Source organism: Notothenia rossii (assembly GCF_949606895.1).
Source record: "Notothenia rossii genome assembly, chromosome: 9".
Taxonomy (NCBI): Eukaryota; Metazoa; Chordata; class Actinopteri; order Perciformes; family Nototheniidae; genus Notothenia; species Notothenia rossii.
The window spans coordinates 18784331-18805827 of record NC_136907.1 but is presented as its reverse complement, the minus strand read 5'-3'; the positions used below and the strand labels follow the sequence as shown (position 1 = coordinate 18805827).

Below are 21497 nucleotides of genomic sequence, written 5' to 3'. Positions count from 1 at the left end.
CACTTACATCTATTAAGAAAAGGACATACAGTCTAAATCAATTAGGCAACCCCCATAAACATACTCTTTTGTTCCATAAAGCAAAGCCTTGGTTGAATGCACTTATGATACTGTGATTAACTAGCATAGTATGTGGACAAAAAGCCTTTGTAATTAATGATATATAAGCCCTATGATAGCAACTGTAATAAAATACAAAATGTTTACTCTCTGTTTTAAAATTAGAGTCTGATGAGGGAAACACTAGCAGCAGTACAGGTAAATCAGTTCAATGTGGGATCATAACAATGGTGTGTATTGTGATTGTGTGAGAGAGAGCAAATTGCTTACGCTCCCTCTTCCTGAGAATGTGCAAGGTGACAGTGCAGGCCAGACAAATGACCATTTGCAAATACATACAGACTTTTGCTTAGGGTCAAGTTTTAGAGAGCCACAGATCCATTATCTAGATCAGCCTGTAGAGGTTCCAGGTGTCTAGACACAAAACACATTACATGATTAAGGGCCTCTAAGATGGTACACAGGTTGAGTGTGTAAGTGCATACCTGAGTGTTTGTGAATCAGATGAGGAGTACAGGTTACATCAGCAGCACGGAGCTCTCGTTGAGCTCCCAGATGAATCAATCCCTGGCCATCCAATTTAGACTGATGGGAAAGGGTGAATCGATCCAGTCTTGGGGTTTTCCACACATGGTGATAGCTTTCCCTCTGGGAAAAAAAGAAACACTCTGAGAAAACACAACCCCCTGCACCCCTGCTACAACAGCCCCAGCAGCATATTTTACATCGTGCAACACAGTTATTCAGTATTGCAATCAAGTGGCAACCAAAGACGTTTGTTACCTGTCTGCCACCTCCAAGCCTCGCTTACAGTTCAACCCTCTCGTCCAAAAATGTTTTTATCTTGTCCTTAACAAAAGGAAAAGGAAAACAGCAAAAACAAAAAAGGAAGAACTTAAAGCTTCAAAACAGTGTCATCACAGGCCATCTATATGACTTGCTGAACATTTTCCTTGTTGTTGTCAACCGTGATCTATCAGAGCCGTATGTATCTCTGCAGATTTGGAAGTTATTCATATCAAGTAAGGGATAATGTGCAGCGAGGCGGTCATTATGGGTAAAAGATAATGACCGCCTCGCTCCACATTATTACAAGGCCACATTCTCAACAAAGTAACGACATATCAATATTAATTGAAATGCTTTTATTGATTTCAAAAATAGTATTATTGATTTCAAAAATAGTTGTATTGATTAAAATAACATGCATCCGCTAAGAAAAATAGTCTGTAGTTACCGTTTGAGCAATGGCAGGAACTGCTTCGATAGCTTTTTGATTCCATATTTGAAAACATCATTGCTTGCTTTTAAAAGTAGCACAATTCATTATCAAACCTTGGAAAGTATCTAGATATCCCTGCCCTAATGCCAAAGTAACTGGCAACTGAATATGTTTTGCCGTCTGTCTGGACTGTTGCGTAAAAAGGACCGCAGCTCCGTGTTGAGGGTTTCTGCCCCGTAGCTGATCAGCTATAGTGTTTAAATAGTTTCATAGCCCATAATGTGGTCCGTCTTTTCGCCTCTCTTACTTCTCCGCTGTTTTCTTGTTCCTCTTGTCTTTTTATTTTCTTCACTGGGGACTCATCAGCCACTAACCATTCATCCTGTGCTCTCCAAATATATTATTAATATTAAAATCCTGCATGTTGCTCTCAGATGGTAGACAACGGAAAACTAAAAACAAGCAAACAGTTTGACGAAACTATACATCGACCGGACTTCTTTCTGCAGATGTGAGCGTCCTTAACAACGGTCAATAAATCCTTGACATCGGTCTGTACTACTGGATTAACAGCGTGTCACGTGTTCTGAATTGACCAATTACAATCGAGTATTCAACTAAGCCATGTAATAATCAATATTAGTAGACACAAAACTCAAACTCAAATAGAAAAAGGGAGACTTAAAAAGAAAATTATTTAAAGGTTTTTATGCAAAATCCACTTTTTCATGTCTTTTATACATAAATATGTGTCTGCGTTAAGAGATTCTGAACGCTTCAGAAAAAAAGTTTTGCTCACTTTTTTTCCTGAACCATTTATACAAAAACTTGTCTGAAAAAGCTGATCCGATTTTGGCCACTTTATGATGTCATACTGTATTTTGGGTTGTGTAAGCAGCACATTTGAAATAGGGCTGTTAGGTTTCCCGAGAAGTGACTGGAGATGAGAACCCACTATGCAAGCACTAAAACAGAGACAGTGGTGAAGTGTAAAAAAAAAGGCTTTATTTTGTCCACGACACTGACAAGGAGTTGATGAAGCACAGAGGGAAGACGTGGAGCTGGGCTGATCGGGAGGGGCGGCTGGACGTGGCAGGCAGAGAGGCTGGAGTATGTGGATCTGGAACAGGAAAAACAAGGAGGATTAGGAAATAATTTCCTTTCACAAGGAGCATCAAAAAGTCACTAGGAAAAACCACTAGTAGGCCTGGACGATAGTTTACCACTGAAGATTAAACGAAGAACTGGCGAAGTCTGAGGATGGGAACCAGGATTTTAAGCAGGTGCAGGTGAGTAGTGGCAATCAGTGAGATGAGCAGCAGCTGAGGAGGTGAGTTGGCGGGAATCGGAATGTAGGTAGCCAGGGACACAGACACACAGACAAAACAAACACAGACAGGGGGAAAAAGAAGGAGGAAGTACTGCAGATCCTCACAAGGGCTCAAACTGAGGGGTTTATGGCATGCGACAATGCACAATCTGTTTGGTATTTGGAGCCAAACACTTCAGAGACATGTTTTGTATATATCTGAGACCTATAATATATTGATGAAAAAGAGTATAATAGGGAACCTTTAACCCTTGGATGGTGTTCATATTTTTGTTACTCAGCCAGTGTTCGTGGGTCTGGTGGACCGGCTGCCTTTTTGGGCTTCAATTCAACACAATCAAACTATTTTTATGTTAAAATACTAAACAGATGTTTAATTCATCTCAATTACAAGCAATATAAACAGCATCTGGTTAATATTTGCCCTTTTACATTTGTTAGATCACATTAATGAATTAAAGTGCTACTCGGTTTTTTGCCCACTGACCGGCTGGTCCTGTGGCTCGTCTTTTTTTTGTAACTAGCTGATGCTCAATCTCATCCCCTTCTTCAAAGTCACTGTCAGACTCTGAATTCTCAGAAATGAGATCCTCACATTCTGAGAAGCCTCTTCCTAGTCTACATCATCATCAAATGGTTCACTCTCATCCAGAATTATTTGCAAGGCCCTCTGAGCAGAGAATCTTTTGGCCATCTTGATCAGTTGTGATAAGGACCCAAAATGGCAAAGCTTTATTTATTGTGTCTTGCCCCAAATTTGCAGCTTGGATAGGGTGTGAACAAAATAAAGATTGGTTCCCGCAAAACATAATGCGGGAATGTGAGAGCAGACAGGTGTCGTGCTTGAATTTATCAACAATGTTGCAACCTTGTGCGGGAATGGCAGGGGCAGAAAAACACAAAAGTCTCACTCACACACACACACACACACACACACACACACACACACACACACACACACACACACACACACACACACACACACGGTCCAGACAGGTGCACAGGACCTACAATTTCCACACCTTTGTTAGCCCCGAACACCCTGTATGCAATGTAAATGTGTAGGGGGGGGTACAGTGGGCGGTCATTGAAAATGTGTTCTGATATATGTTCTTCACAGAAAATGAGCCAAGGCCATTGAGTGTGGGTTAGAAAAAATTATTTATCACATAATGTTTCTTTAACTAAATAATGAAAACGGGTCCCACAGAGCCGAATACCATACAAGGGTTAAGGGAACCTCAGAAAGGCTAGACAGGGGAAGTGAAGGAGAGGCAGATACCTGATACGAGATTGGGTCGAACTCCATTCTTGAGATGCTCATCATGCCTGTTTGAATAATGACAGGGAGAAACATTGCCTTGCAATCAGACCATAAACCTTTATCGCTCTCAAGCTTTGACATAAAAAAATCTCAGAGTAAACAGTCCCCACATAACCGATATAACCAAAGCTCTGTATTTACGACGCTGTTGGTGCTGTATGTCTTATAAGTTGATCACCATCAGATTGTCAGAAAAATCAATCTTAATCTGAGAACATGCTCATTGGTCCATTTTATGAGGGTCTGGACCCAACCCCAGTTGGAGCTATTGCCCACTGAGCTATGGAGCATATCACAGTAAAGAAAATAAAAAACCAACATTACCACTCAAGGGCAGCATTACTGCATCCACTGCAGGCTTGTGTCCTACTGGTCACTTTTTGACTCTGAGAAATGAAACACACCCTTTTATCCAATGTTACATCAAACAAGAAGGAAACCATGATACCATATTAAAGAAGAATGGATATCCCATCATAGAAAGAGACAGCTGTATCATTTACCATCACTGGCTCTTTGAAGTGATAATTGCATGGCAGAAGAAAGGCTCCTTGAGGGATTTCTTTTTTACTCAGCGCCCTGGTCACAATTCTTGTTCTGATAGAAAACCCCAGAAGACCAGGAAAACAAACTGGAATTGGAGGCACATGGTGATTTAAATTGTATATGTTTTGCATCTGAAAATTAAAAATGAATGTCGCGGTCCCAGATGTAACATTTCAGACACTGGATCTTTAGCATCATCATTGCTTCAGGTTATATCTGTACAAAGATATGCTGCAACCTAAAAACACAGTTGTGTATTCAATTGACGTATGTTACCTCTGGGACATGCTGAAGTTGCAGTCAACTTTCTGTTGTTCTGAGATGTCAGTCTTTAGATAATTGCAGAGGACAAAAGTGGGCAAGAATGCATATTAGCTTCCAGACTTCTCCATCTTCTATCCAACAGTCCCAGCAGCTGGTTGTCCTTGAGTATTGATACCTCCTGGAATCTTCAACACAATCTGCTGAAAAGATGAGGTTCATTTATCTTTTTAAGTGTGAAAAACATTCTGAGATGTTTTGCCGTTCGCAAAAAAAGCAACCTTCCCCCAAAACAAACTTGCCTGCAACATTTCCTAACCAATTAAGGACGTAATTAATGAAACCTAGCACCTGTAGTGCCAGAGCAATCACCAGAGAGGGGACAGTGAAAAATGTAGCAATCAAATTAATCAAGCAAAAGGCACAGGCCAATTACTCACACACCATCTAAAGTGTCTTGCTGCGCTTTGCGAACAGGTGATAGTTATCATTAAATTAGAAGGAGATCAGCGGCTCAGGCTGTTTCATGATGTGGGACTTTGATGAACCGCGGGCCGGGCGACGCATTTGTAGTGGGCAGAGTGGCAGACAAGGCAGCCCATGTGTTCGATTATTTAAAAAGAGTAGAGGAGAAGTGTTTGGATAATGATTAATGAAAATGTGAGTGACTGTGGCAGCAACACAACAACATCTGGTCCTGCGTCGGGCCCTTGTGTACATCCAGTCGATGAGTGGTGGTCTTGTAGGGGAACACTCATTCTCTCCCCACCCACAATGAAAGCAGAATTGGTAAAAGTATGCACATTCTTTCTTCACTTCTCAATCTGGATGGACAAAACCTGAAAAACTGAACAATCTCCAGCTATGTTGGTGGAAATTCTTATCTGGTTCCTCTATAAGATGTTAGAGGCTCCTTAAAAACAACAGTCTTAACAGTTCCATATACACTATATTATAACAGTAATAATAATCATTATATATTTTCCCTTTCAAGTCAGTCTGAAGTCCTTTAAATTGTTATTATAATGAAATTAGGAAAAAAGGAGGAATACTGGAAGTTGACATATTAAACATGGTGTCCTTTGTCAATACATTCTAATGCTTTGGACAGTAAGACACTATGCATCAGCATTCTAAATAAAAAAGGCTAGGTAATCACATTACATTCTTAGACACTAGAACACAGTGGAAGCTATTTAAGCCATTAGTACAACATATAACATGCTTCTTGGCCACAGAAGAACAGCCTTAGCCTCAAGTTATCTGAATTTATTTTTTACTTCAAACAGTCATTTATTTGTACTAACCGGTTAAGTTGTGGATACTCATTTGCATGTTTGTGTATATCAAACTCCAGGTATGTTACAGCTTTTAAAAAAGACTGATATGTCTGGTGCCACACTACAGAATGTTTTTGCAATATAAAAAATGTAGCCTTTACAGCTTTAAGTGCTTGGAACAGGTGCAAAAAGACGGAACATTACAAAGAAAATGTGTGAGTTCTTGTGATGCTGTATTTGAGAAGTTTTCCAGCAGTATCGCATCAATAAGTATTCAACGCCAAAATGTTTTCTTCTGTTTGTGATCCTGACTTTGGTTTGTTGTGTGTCAATGAATAAATGAATTGCTCTGTGCGGACAAAATCTGGTTAAAGCTTTTATTGCGATGGAAAATAAATGGTGGAGGGCTGCTGAGGCATGAAGTGGAACAAAGGCTAACTGTACTGGAGTGTGAACAGAGTTGTGCATTTTAATCGAGGGAAGCGGTGGTTGAGCAGAGTGAAGTGTTAGAGGTGCTTTCCGTAGTGCTGTCTGATGGACTTTGTGTAATAAACCATGATGACCTGCTGCTAATCCAAATGTTGGTGCCCAGGGTCGCTAAAGCTCATCCAATGCATGGAAAACTGCCCATTCCCCACCATGTACCCCCTTTGGTCATGTATACAAAGCACAATTCAGCTATATTTAAAAAAAATTATAATAATGGTGAATGAAAGAAACTTTATTAGGCCATTGGTGACTCTAATTCAAAGAGAAATACAAAATAAAATGCAGCACTTGTTTCAGCCTGTTTCTACATAATGAATTATGTCAATGTGTGGAAAGATTGCTATGAGGGTGTTTCCTACATCCATTCAGAATCGGTTTTGGCTGACATTAAGGAGACAGTTAGTGAATAGCTGGCAAACAATGTTGAGCATTAGGCTGCTAGTCAGATGTTTTCCCCAAGGCAAAGATTCTAAATCCTGGGCCTACATTTGTTTGGTCGCCAGAAACATAACTCTTTATACAAGCTAATGGTTCTTTGTGATGCATGTGTAATATATTAAGTAATGGTTTTGCTAACATGTTCCTAACAGAGGCCCAGAATATTTTGAAAGACAAAACTCACCCAATGTATGAACAGATTGAACAACTGATGTACTGCAATTTTTTTAAACATTTGGTTTATTACTGATATCATTACTGCTTTTCAGGATAGACATAATATATATAGGTATTAGTTTGGTTATGTTTGTTTCAATATGGTGTAATGATGTTTATACTACATGATGTTGTCTGTAATAACCCATCAGTTAATGCTGCAATATTCAAATAATCAAATATCCAAGTTTTATTGTATAGATCATTCAGAGTATCTGTATACAACAGGCATCCTCACAACTCAGGTGCACAATAATGTTTCAAACCACCAAATATATGTGTGGAATAAAACATATATACTACATTTATTAATACAGGTGCTCATCAAGATGGGTATGTGTCTGTTTTCATCTGCTGTCAGTTGAAGCATTTTGTTTTTTTCGATCATTTAACCTTCTTGTGGTATGTAACCACCTATATAGTTTGTATCTGACACATTTGTGACCTGTGTCTACTTCTGCCACCACCCTAGTACAATGGATGTGAGAACAAACAATTTTAGTGCAGTACTGAAGCATTGTGTTTGTTGTTTTGTAACGATTTTGGCTTTTTATCTCCTGCAGTGACATTTAGTTTTATCTCACAGTTTGAGTCATGAGGTCCAACAAAGTCTGCTGTTCAACACAGATACCACAATAACCAAATTCAGGCAGGAAGTGGTTTCCATTTGGCTTGGATTAGTTTCTTATCTATACTGTACAGATAGATACTACAGTGCAGACACATGCAACATTCTGACATATTTGATTCATGAGGTTTTCAGAATTGGCCCAGTCTGGACACCAGAGACACACAATCCCATTATAGTGACCCGCTAATTGTGAACTACATTTGGAAATGTTACTAATTCCCTTTTTTTTTTGTATTTTCAACAGCTTGACTGGAATAGGAACAAACACATCATTAAATCAGCTCTGTCCCACTGTCGTCGTCATTATGAAACTCAGTTTGATGCCAACATCTTTCATTAAAAAAACATGTAGCCATTCGGGCCCCGACTTACCTCTGAACAGAATATGACGCTAATCACGGACACAGTGCACGCCAAACCTGGGGAAAAATGCTCTCTGATTTAGGAACCTTTTCCAATAATACCATCAAAAAACATAATTGATGAAGTTGGCTCTGAGCAAAGGCGCTAAGCACTTTAAAAGCTTTCCGTCGCCTTACAATACAATTTCCAAATCAATATTTCATTAACTGGATAGAGGTGCAATGTTCCTTGTTAATAAAGAAGGTTTGGCTCAGCTCAGAGTTAACGTTTAGCTTTAGTGAATTTCAGGCAGGGAGGTGGGCAATTATGCTCCACCTGGCCTTCACAAACGCATACAAACATTCTCTGCACACACACACACACACACACACACACACACACACACACACACACACACACACACACACACACACACACACACACACACACACACACACACACACACACACACACACACACACACACTCCCACGCCTGTTCCTCCCTTGATTGTTTCTGTGTTTATGGGCCGTTTTATGACCAGAGAGCCTCTAATCTCGAGCGTCGCTGGGCATCAGGTGACTTTCCCCGCGGCAACTGTGAGAAACTAACGTGGGCTCCTCTGACTTTGGCCCTGATTCAAGTGACAGAGAAGGTACAGCTGCAACGCTAACAAAGCTGTTAATACAGTGAGATTCAGGTCAGAATTAGATAATTTACAGACCTTATAGATCATCTTCAAAGAGCTGGTTTGTATTCAGAAAGATTAAGACCAATTCACGACCACGGTTTAAAGAGTATTCAACTCTGATTGGCCGAACGGGGTCAATAATTTAAAATAACCATAGGGAGGCTTGTGGTGCAGTGGATAGAGCCTTAGATAGAGTCAGCATGTCATTGTGTCCCTGGGCAAGACACTTCAACCCAAATTGCTCCTGTAGGGATTGTCCACAGTATTGAGTATGTAAGTCGCTTTGGATAAAAGGGTCTAACAAGTAACATGTAATGTAATAACCACACGGCTGTGACAACCTCAACAACCTCCACATTTTAAACAAGTAACCTTCACGCTAAAAGGTTACTTGCTTTAGCTGATCTTTGCTTATTTTTCATATCAGATTTGACCTGTCTTTTTATTACATTTGGATTGAGTAATACCTGCTGACACTTAATCAATGCCATTAAAGTGGGTTTCAGTGACAGTTTTATACAATGCCCTCTCCATTATATTGACTTTAGATAAAATTATTGCACAGACGAACATATGTGGAATTTAGTATTTGGGTTTGAGAAGGCAGTTTACAGTTTTTCTCGATTGCTAACACACTAAAATTATACATAAAGCACAATTATTTTAACTGACACTCAAAGAGCAAAACATCGGCTCAAATCTCCAAAACTCTAAACACTTTTTCAGCTTTTCACACATTTTGCAAATCAACATGGCACTTTTTGCAAACCACTGCAAACGTTTCTCCACGTAAGACACAGGAATCTGACATAAAGTCACGTGTTAGCTGGTTTAAAACACTGATATTCAAAATGCCTCACACATGGACCAATGATCAAGAAACACGTAATAATTGTTGGCTCATCAATCAGGATGTTAGCACTATAAAAAGACCACAGGTGAGTACTTTCTTACAGCAACAATGGAAGCCAACATGGAAGCATGAAGGAAGAGGAAGAGGAAGAGGAAGAGCTGGACTGAGAGTGAGAGGAGGAGGAAGAGTACTCTCTAATTACAGTTTTTCTCGATTGCTAACACACTAAAATTATACATAAAACACAATTATTTTAACTGACACTTAAAGAGCAAAACATCGGCTCAAATCTCCAAAACTCTAAACACATTTTCAGCTTTTCACACAATTTGCAAATGAAAATGGCACTTTTTGCAAACCACTGCACACGTTTCTCCACGTAAGACACAGGAATCTGACATAAAGTCACGTGTTAGTTGGTTTAAAACACTGATATTCAAAATGCCTCACACATGGACCAATAATCAAGAAACACGTTCCACCTGACCAAACACCTGATAGCATAATTGTTGGCTCATCAATCAGGATGTTAGCACTATAAAAAGACCATAGGTGAGTACTTTCTTACAGCAACAATGGAAGCCAACATGGAAGCAAAAGCAAGAGGAAGAGGAAGAGCTGGGCTGTTCTTGTAGCTCTGTACTATTGAATTATTTTAAATGAGGTCCCTTCCTTAATCTTAAACCCCACGGACCCGTATCCGGGGCCGAAATCGCGTCATTTGAAGAAAACAACGTCTAAGGAACCTTCATATTTAATAAACTATGAATTTTTTATATCCATATAACGGGAAAAAACTAATTTAACTGATCTTTTTCATTTTGTTTTTCAAAAAAAACTCTAAATGCTAACACTGACCCTCTGAATTAGCCCCGAGCGAAAATGCTAACCTATTACTGCACCGAAAATCCCTCCTAGCCCCCTTATTACTTATCCTAGCTGCACATCCAACACATCGTTTATGATCGTAAAGAGACACCGAATCTATTGGTACCCACCTCAACAGTCAAAGATTAGAAATTCGTGGAGAAAATAACAAAAACCTACATCAAAACATGTCGCGTTAGGTAGCCAAAAACGCTAACATGGTTTACCTTGGTCTTGTCTGGTCAAAACTGGTCTTCAATGGCATTAAAAACGATAAAAACGATGGTGTAGTTAATCCATAGGTTAATCCAATGTGTCTGTGTCCGCTTTGAGAAAAAAGATTATTAATTTAACCCTTTTAGAAGGGAAGATATGGTCATTTGTTCTGGGAATGTCATTTTCGAGCCTGAAACCTGAAAAACAGGCTTGGGGCCTAACAGGTTTTAATTAAGAAAGTCAAAATAAAGTTTGAATTAATGAATTCAATAATTGAAAACAAACATGGAAATAATACATACTTTATGTTCATTAAATGCGTGGCCTTAATTGTCCCCTGCAGCTGATAATGCTCAGGTTTACCTCACAAAAGATTGGATATAAAATGATACTTCTGCTTCAAGTTATTTCATTCATGATCACCAATTAGATGTCAGCAGCAGGAGAGGAGGTCTGTCTCTTAAGTAATTCACAATACATTACTGTGAGGTTCATTACGCAGGTCTCATTTAGTTGACTGTTATTATCCCATAGTGAACTGTAAAAAGCACAATTGGGAACAACTGTTGGTCACTTACCAAGAGCCAACTACTATTATAATGCATGCACAGGCAGAACAAAAACAGGTCAATACAAAGATAAGCAGTGTGCCAGTACTTTGTGTCTGCCACATGATGAAGTCCTCTTCGTAGAATTCCCTTTGGAGTGAGTAGTGGATTTCACAGCTTCATTCTTTCTTCCTGAAGTTGCTAATCAATAAATTACATTGTATGAAACAGTGTCTTTTATTGTGTGTTGATGGTGTTGATCCACTCCACTGCTCCCTAACAGAATCTTGGTGGAGTTAAGGTAGGACAAATGCTTCTAACGTGTTCATCTTTTCTTGTTTTGTTTTTTTACTTTGTCACTCTGCAAAAGTGATTCAGCTCCAGATGGATTTGTGTGGAAAGGATTCACTGCGGGGCTTTGGCATCAATGCAAATGCAGTGTTGCTTGTCATTCATGGATGTGTGCCTGGGCATTTGATTAACCATTGTACAGCTGAAATGAAATATTGAAATGCACACGCACAGTATCAGAATTACAGAAAGTCAATTTTACTGTAACATTCTTTAATAGTTCTTTTTTTCTCAGCCGGCTGCACATAGTCCCTGCACTGCAACGCTCTGCATCATGCGTGACAGATTGAAATATTGAAATTAATCTTGATGAATAGAAAGACATGCAGCGCACATATCCAGCAGAGTTGTGGCAGATTGGTTTCTGTGTCTCTGGTTTCATGTGGGATGTGTTCCGTTGGAGGAGTCTGTAGATATGTTCAGGGAAACTGAGTCCTGTGATACGTGTTGCTGCTGGATCTTCCGACGAGCAGTTTGGAGCAGGAGGATTCAGATGTGATGCAACAGTGACACCCAGTGCAAATCAAATACAGTTAACTCATATCACCGTGGATTTGTGGCTTTAAAGGGCTGGTGGATTGCATTTTGATCACCTCTTTCAAAATGTTCACTCAAAACAACACTTACCACCTGGCTTCCACTCCTTAATTATTTTACTTGCTTTATGAAATTAATTTCTTAACAGTGATTAGTAAAGCTTTAATTCTCATGTGTATGCTTGCTTATTCAACTGTTATTGTAGCGGCCAAAATCCTATAGACCTAAAACAGCTGCTGAGGCACTAGTTAGCGGATCTTACGCAGGGCAATGATCATCCAAGTCCAGACAAGAACCTCCATTTGTGCATTTTATTCCAATAATAAAGTACAATGAAGAGGTTTCCTATATCTCTTTTCCTTAAGCCATTCCTATGGCTTTCCTTTGTGTGGCTTGAAACACCCTGATAAAAAACCGTTTGCCTACTATGCTCTGGCTCCCACCTCCACCTGTCTCCAATATATATAATTACACCAGGTGCTCTAATCACCCAGTGCCCAAACATGCCTTCAAAATAAAAGCATACAAACTACTTTAACTTATGACACTAACTAAGAATACATTTACAATAAACACTATAAACAGCAAGAAAATAAATGTTAAACTATTAAATAATATAAAGAGATATATAGCTCCAACAGTTATCATTGACAAACTGTTCTCTTGCTTTCTCTCTGCAAGGATGTCAGTTTGTGCCGTCAGCTCAACTAGGAAAGACTTGATTTAGGAGGGAAATAAATGTATTAACATTGGGAAAAGTAAAATTTAGAAATGTGAAGAGGTTAGAGATAAAGGAATATCCCTTGATGGAAACTGAACAGAAGACATGAAATGGGAATTGACCGCAGTATCCTCTAGAAAAGAACATTTAACATGTTTGGCAGCAAAGACTGGCTCATTGATATCTTGACAAAATCTGACATAATTAATGAGGGGGTTACAATTCCTCCTGAATTGACTCCAGCTAAGCATAATTTAATGCTGATCAGCAGGGGCGCTGCAGAATAGCACAAATATTTTGTGTTCTAAAACAAATCCTTAACAAAATCAGAAAAGGAAGGTTAAAAGGCAGTTCTGCTGTTTAACCTACAATTTCTCTCCAGCTCGCATAAAGGAAACAGTATATAATGTTTTCTTTCTTAAGTGATTATAAGAAGAAGGTGATTTAACAACCCTGAACAAACCAGGGTCAGACCCCAGGGATGACCCAGAACACGCGGAATAAATTGTATTTGGCCACTGGAGTCCTAAAGTCTGACAGAAAGCAGATGAACGATACCCAGGAGGAGCTTGAATATGTGGCCAGGATGAGATATGGGTTACTCAAGACTCAGTTAGCTTAAAACAAAGTGCTTGTCGGATCACAGAACAGCATCTGAGACACCATTTCAACAATGAAATTGGGTTTCTGGTGCCATACATAGTTGCAACAAACCAGAAAAAAATGAATCTGAAATGTGGCGATGGACCGTGTGTGCTGAGCTGTGAAAGAAAGCAGGGTTTGGATGTTTTTCTCTGTTTGTGTGCACAACACCATGGAGACCTTTGATGAGAGAATGTCCAGAATGTGTGTCGTTCTCACAATCTATATGACGGCTGGCTTTTCGCCACGTCTTCAAATGTGTTCAATCGGAACAGGCATGAACGCTAGTGAAGCATAGTTATGAAGCATACGAAAACGTTTTCCTACTTTCGTCCAGATGAGTGACAATCATTTGGTATAAATAAGAAGGGGACAATAAACATTTTAGAGCCACCTTTTCAGCCTACAGGCTCTACATAAAGCTGCAGTATTGTGTTGAAGCATGTGATAAGAAAACTAAGTCTGTTAAGAAAGCCTTTAAGTTGTTATTCCTAAAAACAAAACAACTAAAGCATTGAAGTGCAACAAGAACAGACAAGTGCTTAAGTACTTTTGTTTCTTTTACTTTCTTCCCTTTTTTCTTCTTTTGAAAACAGATGTGTTCCTGCCAGATAGATAAAGACTGTGAGCTTTTTTTCTGTGTAGCTTTGTTGGAGGCTGTCCAGAGAGCTAACAAAATGTTTTGTGTCTGGATTTGTTTCTCAAGGGCACAGCATCCAGCGGCGGCCAGCAGGCAGCCTGCTCTGTGGTATTTGTGCCCAAGATTTCATTTGGGAGCTAACACCATTTTGTGGCTGTCGTTCTCTGCACACCGCCACCACAGAGACAGGGGGAGTGAAAAAAATGGGAAAGTTAAGAGGAAATGAATAACACCCCGAGGCACTCTCCACACAACTGGCTTCTGATTTCTATTTGTTTCTCAATCTGGGCCTCCGCTGCACTGCTCCGGCACAATGACCGACAACCGACATTAAAAACATATGAAAGGAAGCATCATGCCATCTCATTCTTTCATCCAGGTGTGTGTGTTTATGTGCATGTGGTGGCCCGCGTTGTGTAGGACATATTCTTGTGTAGCACATATGCTTGTGTACAGTACAATTTAAATCACAATTTCACCCATCGTGAATAATGAAGCCCAGACTACTTGAGTTTTTCCTTCAGTTAATTCCCAACTCTAGCAGCACGTTTTCTTGTCTTTTTGCTTGATGAACTCATGCTTGAAATGAGACGATACATAATTCACTTCATGTAGGCCTACACACTGGACACCATGGAATCCATTTGCTGGGATGCTGGGGGGTAACAGAGAGGAAAGTAGCTTGGCTTCTTGTTTTATTATCATTTATTTAGGTGACTTCTCATGAAATCCATAATAGGGAAAGTAAATGTTTCATCACACCAGCGACCCAGACAAAAGACATTTGGAATGAAACGCCTACGAAATGCTGGAGATGATTCATAGTTTGTCCTTAAGAAAACAGTGACTCTTGATCGTGGTTTGAATTGAAATATTGATTTAAAGGATATTTTTCAAAAATGTTGTTTGTTGTGTTTCAATGGTAAGTAATATCTTTGGTATCTGCGACAACAATTCGGCATCAGTTGGTCTCCAGGGACGAACAAGAACTGTGTGCCTTTTACAGTTTTAAAGGGACCCTGTTATGCTTATTTTCAGCTTCACATTTGTATTTGAAGTTCAAAAGCCAGGTTCAGAGCCATGTCTGCTCTGATTGGTTAGCTGGCCGGCTCTGTTGTGATTGGTCAACCGCTTAGAGATGTCCCGCCCCTTAGCCTATCACGTACAATGTGTTGGAGCGCTATAGCCAATATAATCACAAGTGTTACGTAGCGATATCATCATGTTACGGAAGTTAAACAAAGTAATCCAATGGAGGCGTTTCAGTCGGGGGGAGTGTGTAGCCTTGGGAAACACCTATATAACACACTATAGGAAACGGAACCCCCCCCCCCCCACATTTCTCCTTCTTTCTGCATGTTTGTGTATGTTTGTGTTTGTTCTCAGAGTATGTGAAAGTCTGCTGGAGGGGAAGAAGATGAAGCCTTTTGCTCTTTTCAGGAGTCGATGCTACTTGATGCTGTGGGACCAAGCCTGCCTCTAACCTGAGATTGAGGGCACGTGTATGCTGAAATTGGGGCCAGCGGTTGGCCTTTTATTTGAAAATTCACTGAAAGCTTCTGAGAGCTGACAAGGGCTTTAGGGGGACTTGGTGACAGGCAGATACACGAGCTGGATCATTCACATCAGGAACAGGAAACAAGGGCCAATTAGGATCAGCAGAGACTAAAGCACTGGGCCTTGACAACACTGAGACACTGTGACATTAAGAAAGTACTAATTCCCAAAGAAAACACTTTTTCATATCAGGATGTTTTCTTTGCCTCTAAATGCAATTTCCTAGAGAAAAGCTGACAATAATGATCAGAAATTCAAAAGAGAATACAATAATACATTGATAAGACATCACAATAGGCAAACATAATTACATCCTGCATGAAGCTTAAGAAAATAATGCAAACCAGGTTGAATAAACAAGCAATTTTCACATCAGTCCTCTGATAAAAACAAACATTAAAGGGTTGTATGATGTGCAGTTTAATATTAACACCATCATATTTTTATAAGAAGCCTGACTTATCCTTTAAAATCACAATTTAAAAACAAGAAGCTCCTCTTCCACTTTTTGCCAGACTGAATCTTCGTAGCAAAGCTTGACACTCCCAACTTAACGTTTCCTGTGCACTAAGGCAGCTCCGAAGATGTCTGCAGGACACTTCCTCACCGAACAGTGGGCGAAGTGAAGAGATGAAGTAGGGAAGCTGACAGGTTTTCTACTCCTTGGAGCAATCATGGTGACTGCTGTCACCCTGCGTCCAGCGCCGGCACAGATCTAAAGTGTGGGGATGGTCTGTCTCTGAGTCTACTGTCTTCCTAACACGACTGCCAGACCCATCACAGTGAAGTTGTGACAGTTCCGCAGACACACACTTAAGGCGTCACAGGAGTAGTGGAGTAGAGACGTTATTTCAGGAAGTGCTGTGGGACATTTTTCCTGTGTCTGCCTAGTGTTTTAGTGACTTGCTGTTTGCTGCAGAGGGGGTGGCAAACATCAATTTTGGTATCAGATTTTACCCAGCCACTTTTAAAATGACTACAATTGAAAATTACGAATCAACTCCTACCCACAAAGTTATCTAGAGTTTTGTTTATTAGCGTTTACATTCTCATTCCCAACTCGTCCTATATTGACGTTATGTCAGGATCACCATGATTTGGAAGGACTGAACAAAACCACATGGACATTATAACCAATAGTTTCTGAGGAAATAATGTACAAATTAAAACGAGGTAAGTTTAGCTTAACATTCACTGCTGCTGCTTAGCTGTGAACTTTATCTGGAAGCCCACACTGGCAGTGATGAATAAAGCTGGCATTGATTTGTGGTGTGGTGCTTTATTTATCTTATCTGTTTTGTGTAATGCACTGCACCTATCTACCAGCAGCAGACGTTGCTTCCAGAAGCTGATTTTGTTATTTTTCAATCAATTTCCCAACATTTTATTCATTTAAGAATTATAAATAAATGTAATCATTGTTCATTTAATGTGTTAATTGCCAGCAGTTATAAGCAAACTGTACAAAAAAATGAACATTAAATAAAAAAATCGCCTGACTATTAATCACCTGACTGGACATGATTCTGTTAAATGCATCTGAGGACTTTTATGTCCAAAAGATAACAAATTGAAGAAAAGCAAAATCAAGGTAGCTGGAATAGGCGTGTCATATAAATAAACTTGAAACCGGCAAGCAACCTCCCGAATGCAACCTTACACAATTCATGTGTTTTTATGATTTCTGACTGAACTAGTCATCAGATAATTTTAAAGTACATTACTGATGGAATAATATTTCTATTCTATATATTTATACAAAATACAAAAAATAAGTAAAGTTTTATGCTTTATTTACAAAAGTCAAATGACACACACATACAGAGAAAAATATCATGTGAAGTATCCTCCTATCAGCTGGTCTACAGGCTGTGGACGATGGTTCTGCTCTTGAGGTACTCGACGTACTCTTTGGCCTGGTCGAAGCTCGTCCTCTCCTCCACTATTGGGGGTGAGCCTTCCACCAGCTTGACAAAGTAATGACAGTTCACTTTGTCCATGATGCCGAACCTCCCGCGACCGTGGTAACGGATCCGCTTCAAGTACCTCCCTTTGCCAGAGTTGGATTCAGCTGCAGGAGGGGAGGGGGTGTGATAAAAGAGGGTGTGAAATAAACAGAGATAGAGATATGGTAGAGAATACTCATTTAATTTGTAGAGGTGACTTTGAATGAAAACCGGTGAAAATAACAAAGATTGTGCCCAGTTTAGGCTTATCTGTAATAACGTCTCTACTCCACATAAATGACTCACACAGCACAACATCTGGACTCAAAAGAATGTACTGCTTTGAAAAAAGAAGACCTGTATTTACTGAAGGTCATTTTCTGAATTGTGAATTTTGAATTCTTGCTTCAGGCACAAAGCTTGAAAGTCTGTGACAACAAATAAGGTTTCAAGTAAATAATTAGGGGAAAGCTAATGTTCTCTATTTGTATGGATAAGTCTTTACAAATTCAATTCTACCTATTTAAATATATCCTGCATCTTTAGTACAACAGCTTGAAAACCAAATCATACTGAATATTTTGTAATTGTTTTGTCTTTCCGTCTTTTCTTTCTTGTGTGTTAACAGGATGTCAGACTACTCGATAAAAAAGTAATACTGTAAACAATATATGTTGAACGTAAATATATGGGATAAAAAGATTGTTTCATTTTACTCCAAATGTCTTGTTGAACTATACATTTAATCAAAGAACATCAATTCATAAAAACATTTATTATAATGTTTGATTTATTTATATTTCCGCTACTTGTACACACTTTCCAATTATTGTCTTTTGTACCTAGTCTTGTATCTTGTTAAGTACCTGCTTTTGTATCTTGTTGTTTGCGCCTTATGTTTCATTATTTTGTTTTTCACTGGAACCTCTTATCTCTCCTTTCTTATTAGCCCCAATGTTAATTAAAAACCACAGCACCAACATTCATTGTGCAGACTCAAGTGTTTGTTCGTTTTACTTGGCAATACAACCACCGGAGGTCATGTTGTGTTAATAATGTGATGCTGTTTACACAGTGAAACCCATCAGTGCTGCAGACACTTACCTACATACAGGTTGGATTTGTACTCTACATTGTGATTTTTGACCGCCATCTCCTGGGCTTCCTCAAGAACCTGAACAAACAAAGCAGTGACAGCTATAAATACACTCCATCTGGTGTGATGGGGAGTCATTTTAGAATAATGCATGAACACACAACAACTTCAAACATGAGCTGTGGACATTTAAAAATGAAATGAAAATACAGGAATGTGATTAAATATGTTTTGAAGAATGTGCTGTATAATTGTATTCAACCCAAATCTTGGCCAACCATAATTAACAGTGAATGTGCAGCTTCAAACCTCTTTCATGATCTTTGCTCCCTTCTTGTCGTTGAACTGCAGCTGTGCAATGGCCTGATCGATGCTCATCCCTCTGATCTGTAAGGGAGAACAAACACTGGGATGAGAAAAACAATTAAACATTTCCCAACTGTTATGACAGCAAGGTGCTGCAATGCCAAAGGAAGTCCCTTTGTAACTGCAGTATACTAGTACTAGTACTAGTACTAGTACTAGTACTAGTACTTAAAAGGGTAATTTGGCAGCATCTAGCATTGTGTTTGCAAATTACAACAAACTGAGAACTGTGTAAAAGGACCCATCGGCCTAGTTCGGGGGGAAAAGTACTCCGGTGTTGCACAATAATATCCTGCATTATATTTGTTACTGGAAATTTGAATTTTCCACAAATATATATTTATTTTATTTTATATTCTTTAACTTTTTAATGCCATTTTATTTATATTTCTGAAATATTTTTGGACTGTTTATTTCTTGTGTCTTAAATTTCTTTAATGTACATTGCCTTGTGTTTTTTATGCTGCTGCAACGCAAACATTTCCAGAATTGGGATCAATGAAGTACCTATCTATCTATCTATCTATCTATCTATCTATCTATCTATCTACCTACCTATATATCTATCTATCTATCTATCTATCTATCAAAGGTTTTGCAGCCATGGAGATAAGATATTGAAAATGATTAAAATACTTCTCACATTGTTTAGAAATAATTATTAAACATCCCTGGATACATTAATCACTTGTTGCTAGGATAAAATGCCCTGACTTTCAATGATCTGACTGTCATCAACTGGCATCTCTGCATTTGCTTGTTTGTAGCCAGGATTAGGTCAGGCGTTTGATTTTGTTGGTCATCTGAATACATGATATTGACAAGGAAATTCCACCATTCTCACCATGTGGGCCAGGTACCACATCTTGTCTTTGCTGTACTTAATCTGCCTTCTGCTGTGGTAAACCTCCTGGAGAAAGAAACACACCACAGTATTCAGGTGTTTGAACATCACAGAGACAACATCCAAACAGTTCATTATGTATAATTATTAAAAGCAGAGAAAAATACTTACTGCTGGCCGGCGAGGTTCATCTGGTTTCTGAGGTGGAAACATCTTCAGGTTGTTCCTCTCCCAGTGCTTCGATTCCAGTGACGTGCTCGTGTGCAGACATGAGAGCTGCAGAGGACCGGCACCCAGAACCTGTAACCTGGAGACACATTTAAGAAAGTTTAGTACAAGCTCAGACATTCATGAACATTTTACTGTAAATTTGTATCCCAACATGTATATTTTCTACTTTTTTTAATGCTATTTTATTTATATTTGGGATGTTTACATTTTGAATTGTTTATTTATATTCATTTAATTGCTCTAATGTACAATGCCTTGTCTTTTTATGCTGCTGCAACCCAAACATTTCCCAAATTGGGATCAATAAAGTACATCTTATCTTACTACAAATAAGAGGAATACAATTAAGTATTCATCCAAAATAATAGGCTTCCATTCCCTATATTTATTTAATCACCGTTCACTAGATAGAATCATTATTTGGCACACGTTATAAAATAGGTGCTGCGATCTGGGAGGTGCTAAAGGTCTGCCCCTTATTTTCAGAAGATAGCTCTACATTCACAGTATGAAAAGTGTTTTGGAACATCTCAGAATAATGTAACATATGTTTGGATGGTAATAAGATTAAGTGTATATCTACAATGTGAACGGAGCCAGGTTACCACACCATACCAAAAACAAAAAACACAGCTTCTGTTCATTTAGTCATTAAAGTTCATTGAAATGACAACAATCTGAAGGTGAAATGGCCAAACACATTTCCATTGTTAATGTGGATTATGTGTGGACTACAAATAAAATGTCTATACCTTTCCTCCGAGATAAAACAAGATACCATAACATTGCTCACACACACTGCAGTTCTCTATTTCACAACGTTACATTATCACGTAGATGTGTGTATTATGAGTAGCTAATTAAACCAGTCCACAGACATTTGTCCTTCTGCAGAGATGGCGATGTACTTACCGTGATTGCAACACCCCAGATATACTTCTAATGAAAGCCATACCTGAAAACACAAACAATGTTCCGTTACAACTTCATAAGGGGACACATTTGTGTCAGAACATTGTACATTTGAGGTTAAAAGGCTGAATTTGTCTTACCACGTCCTGTCATTGCCGTCGCCATATTTCCTTTTTGCGACACTACAGTGTTCACTTGACGGCAGTGATGTTTACTGAGTTAACATAGATATTTGTTTTGCTTTATTCACTGCGTATCAGACACATTTTATTTTTCTTATACATTCTTACGTTTAAAAAAGGAATGAATGACAACAAATGTTAATGGTCGTGTTGCAAAAA

At 38.9% G+C, this 21497-nt stretch overlaps 2 protein-coding genes across 2 annotated transcripts in view; both read right to left on the bottom strand.

The window, feature by feature from the left end:
* The window catches only part of LOC307017776 (uncharacterized protein), a 307460-nt gene that overhangs the window by 27593 nt on the left and 258370 nt on the right, over positions 1-21497 (bottom strand). The gene's annotated exons all lie outside the window — the stretch shown is intronic.
* mrpl22 (mitochondrial ribosomal protein L22) lies at positions 17538-21456 on the bottom strand. The gene is made up of 7 exons (XM_079647547.1): positions 21297-21456; positions 21157-21199; positions 20185-20320; positions 20014-20079; positions 19113-19190; positions 18812-18881; positions 17538-17832 (listed from the first exon to the last, which is right to left on the bottom strand). Exons 1-7 carry the CDS (start codon positions 21319-21321, stop codon positions 17624-17626), a joined length of 627 nt encoding a protein of 208 aa, XP_079503673.1. The 5' UTR covers positions 21322-21456; the 3' UTR covers positions 17538-17623.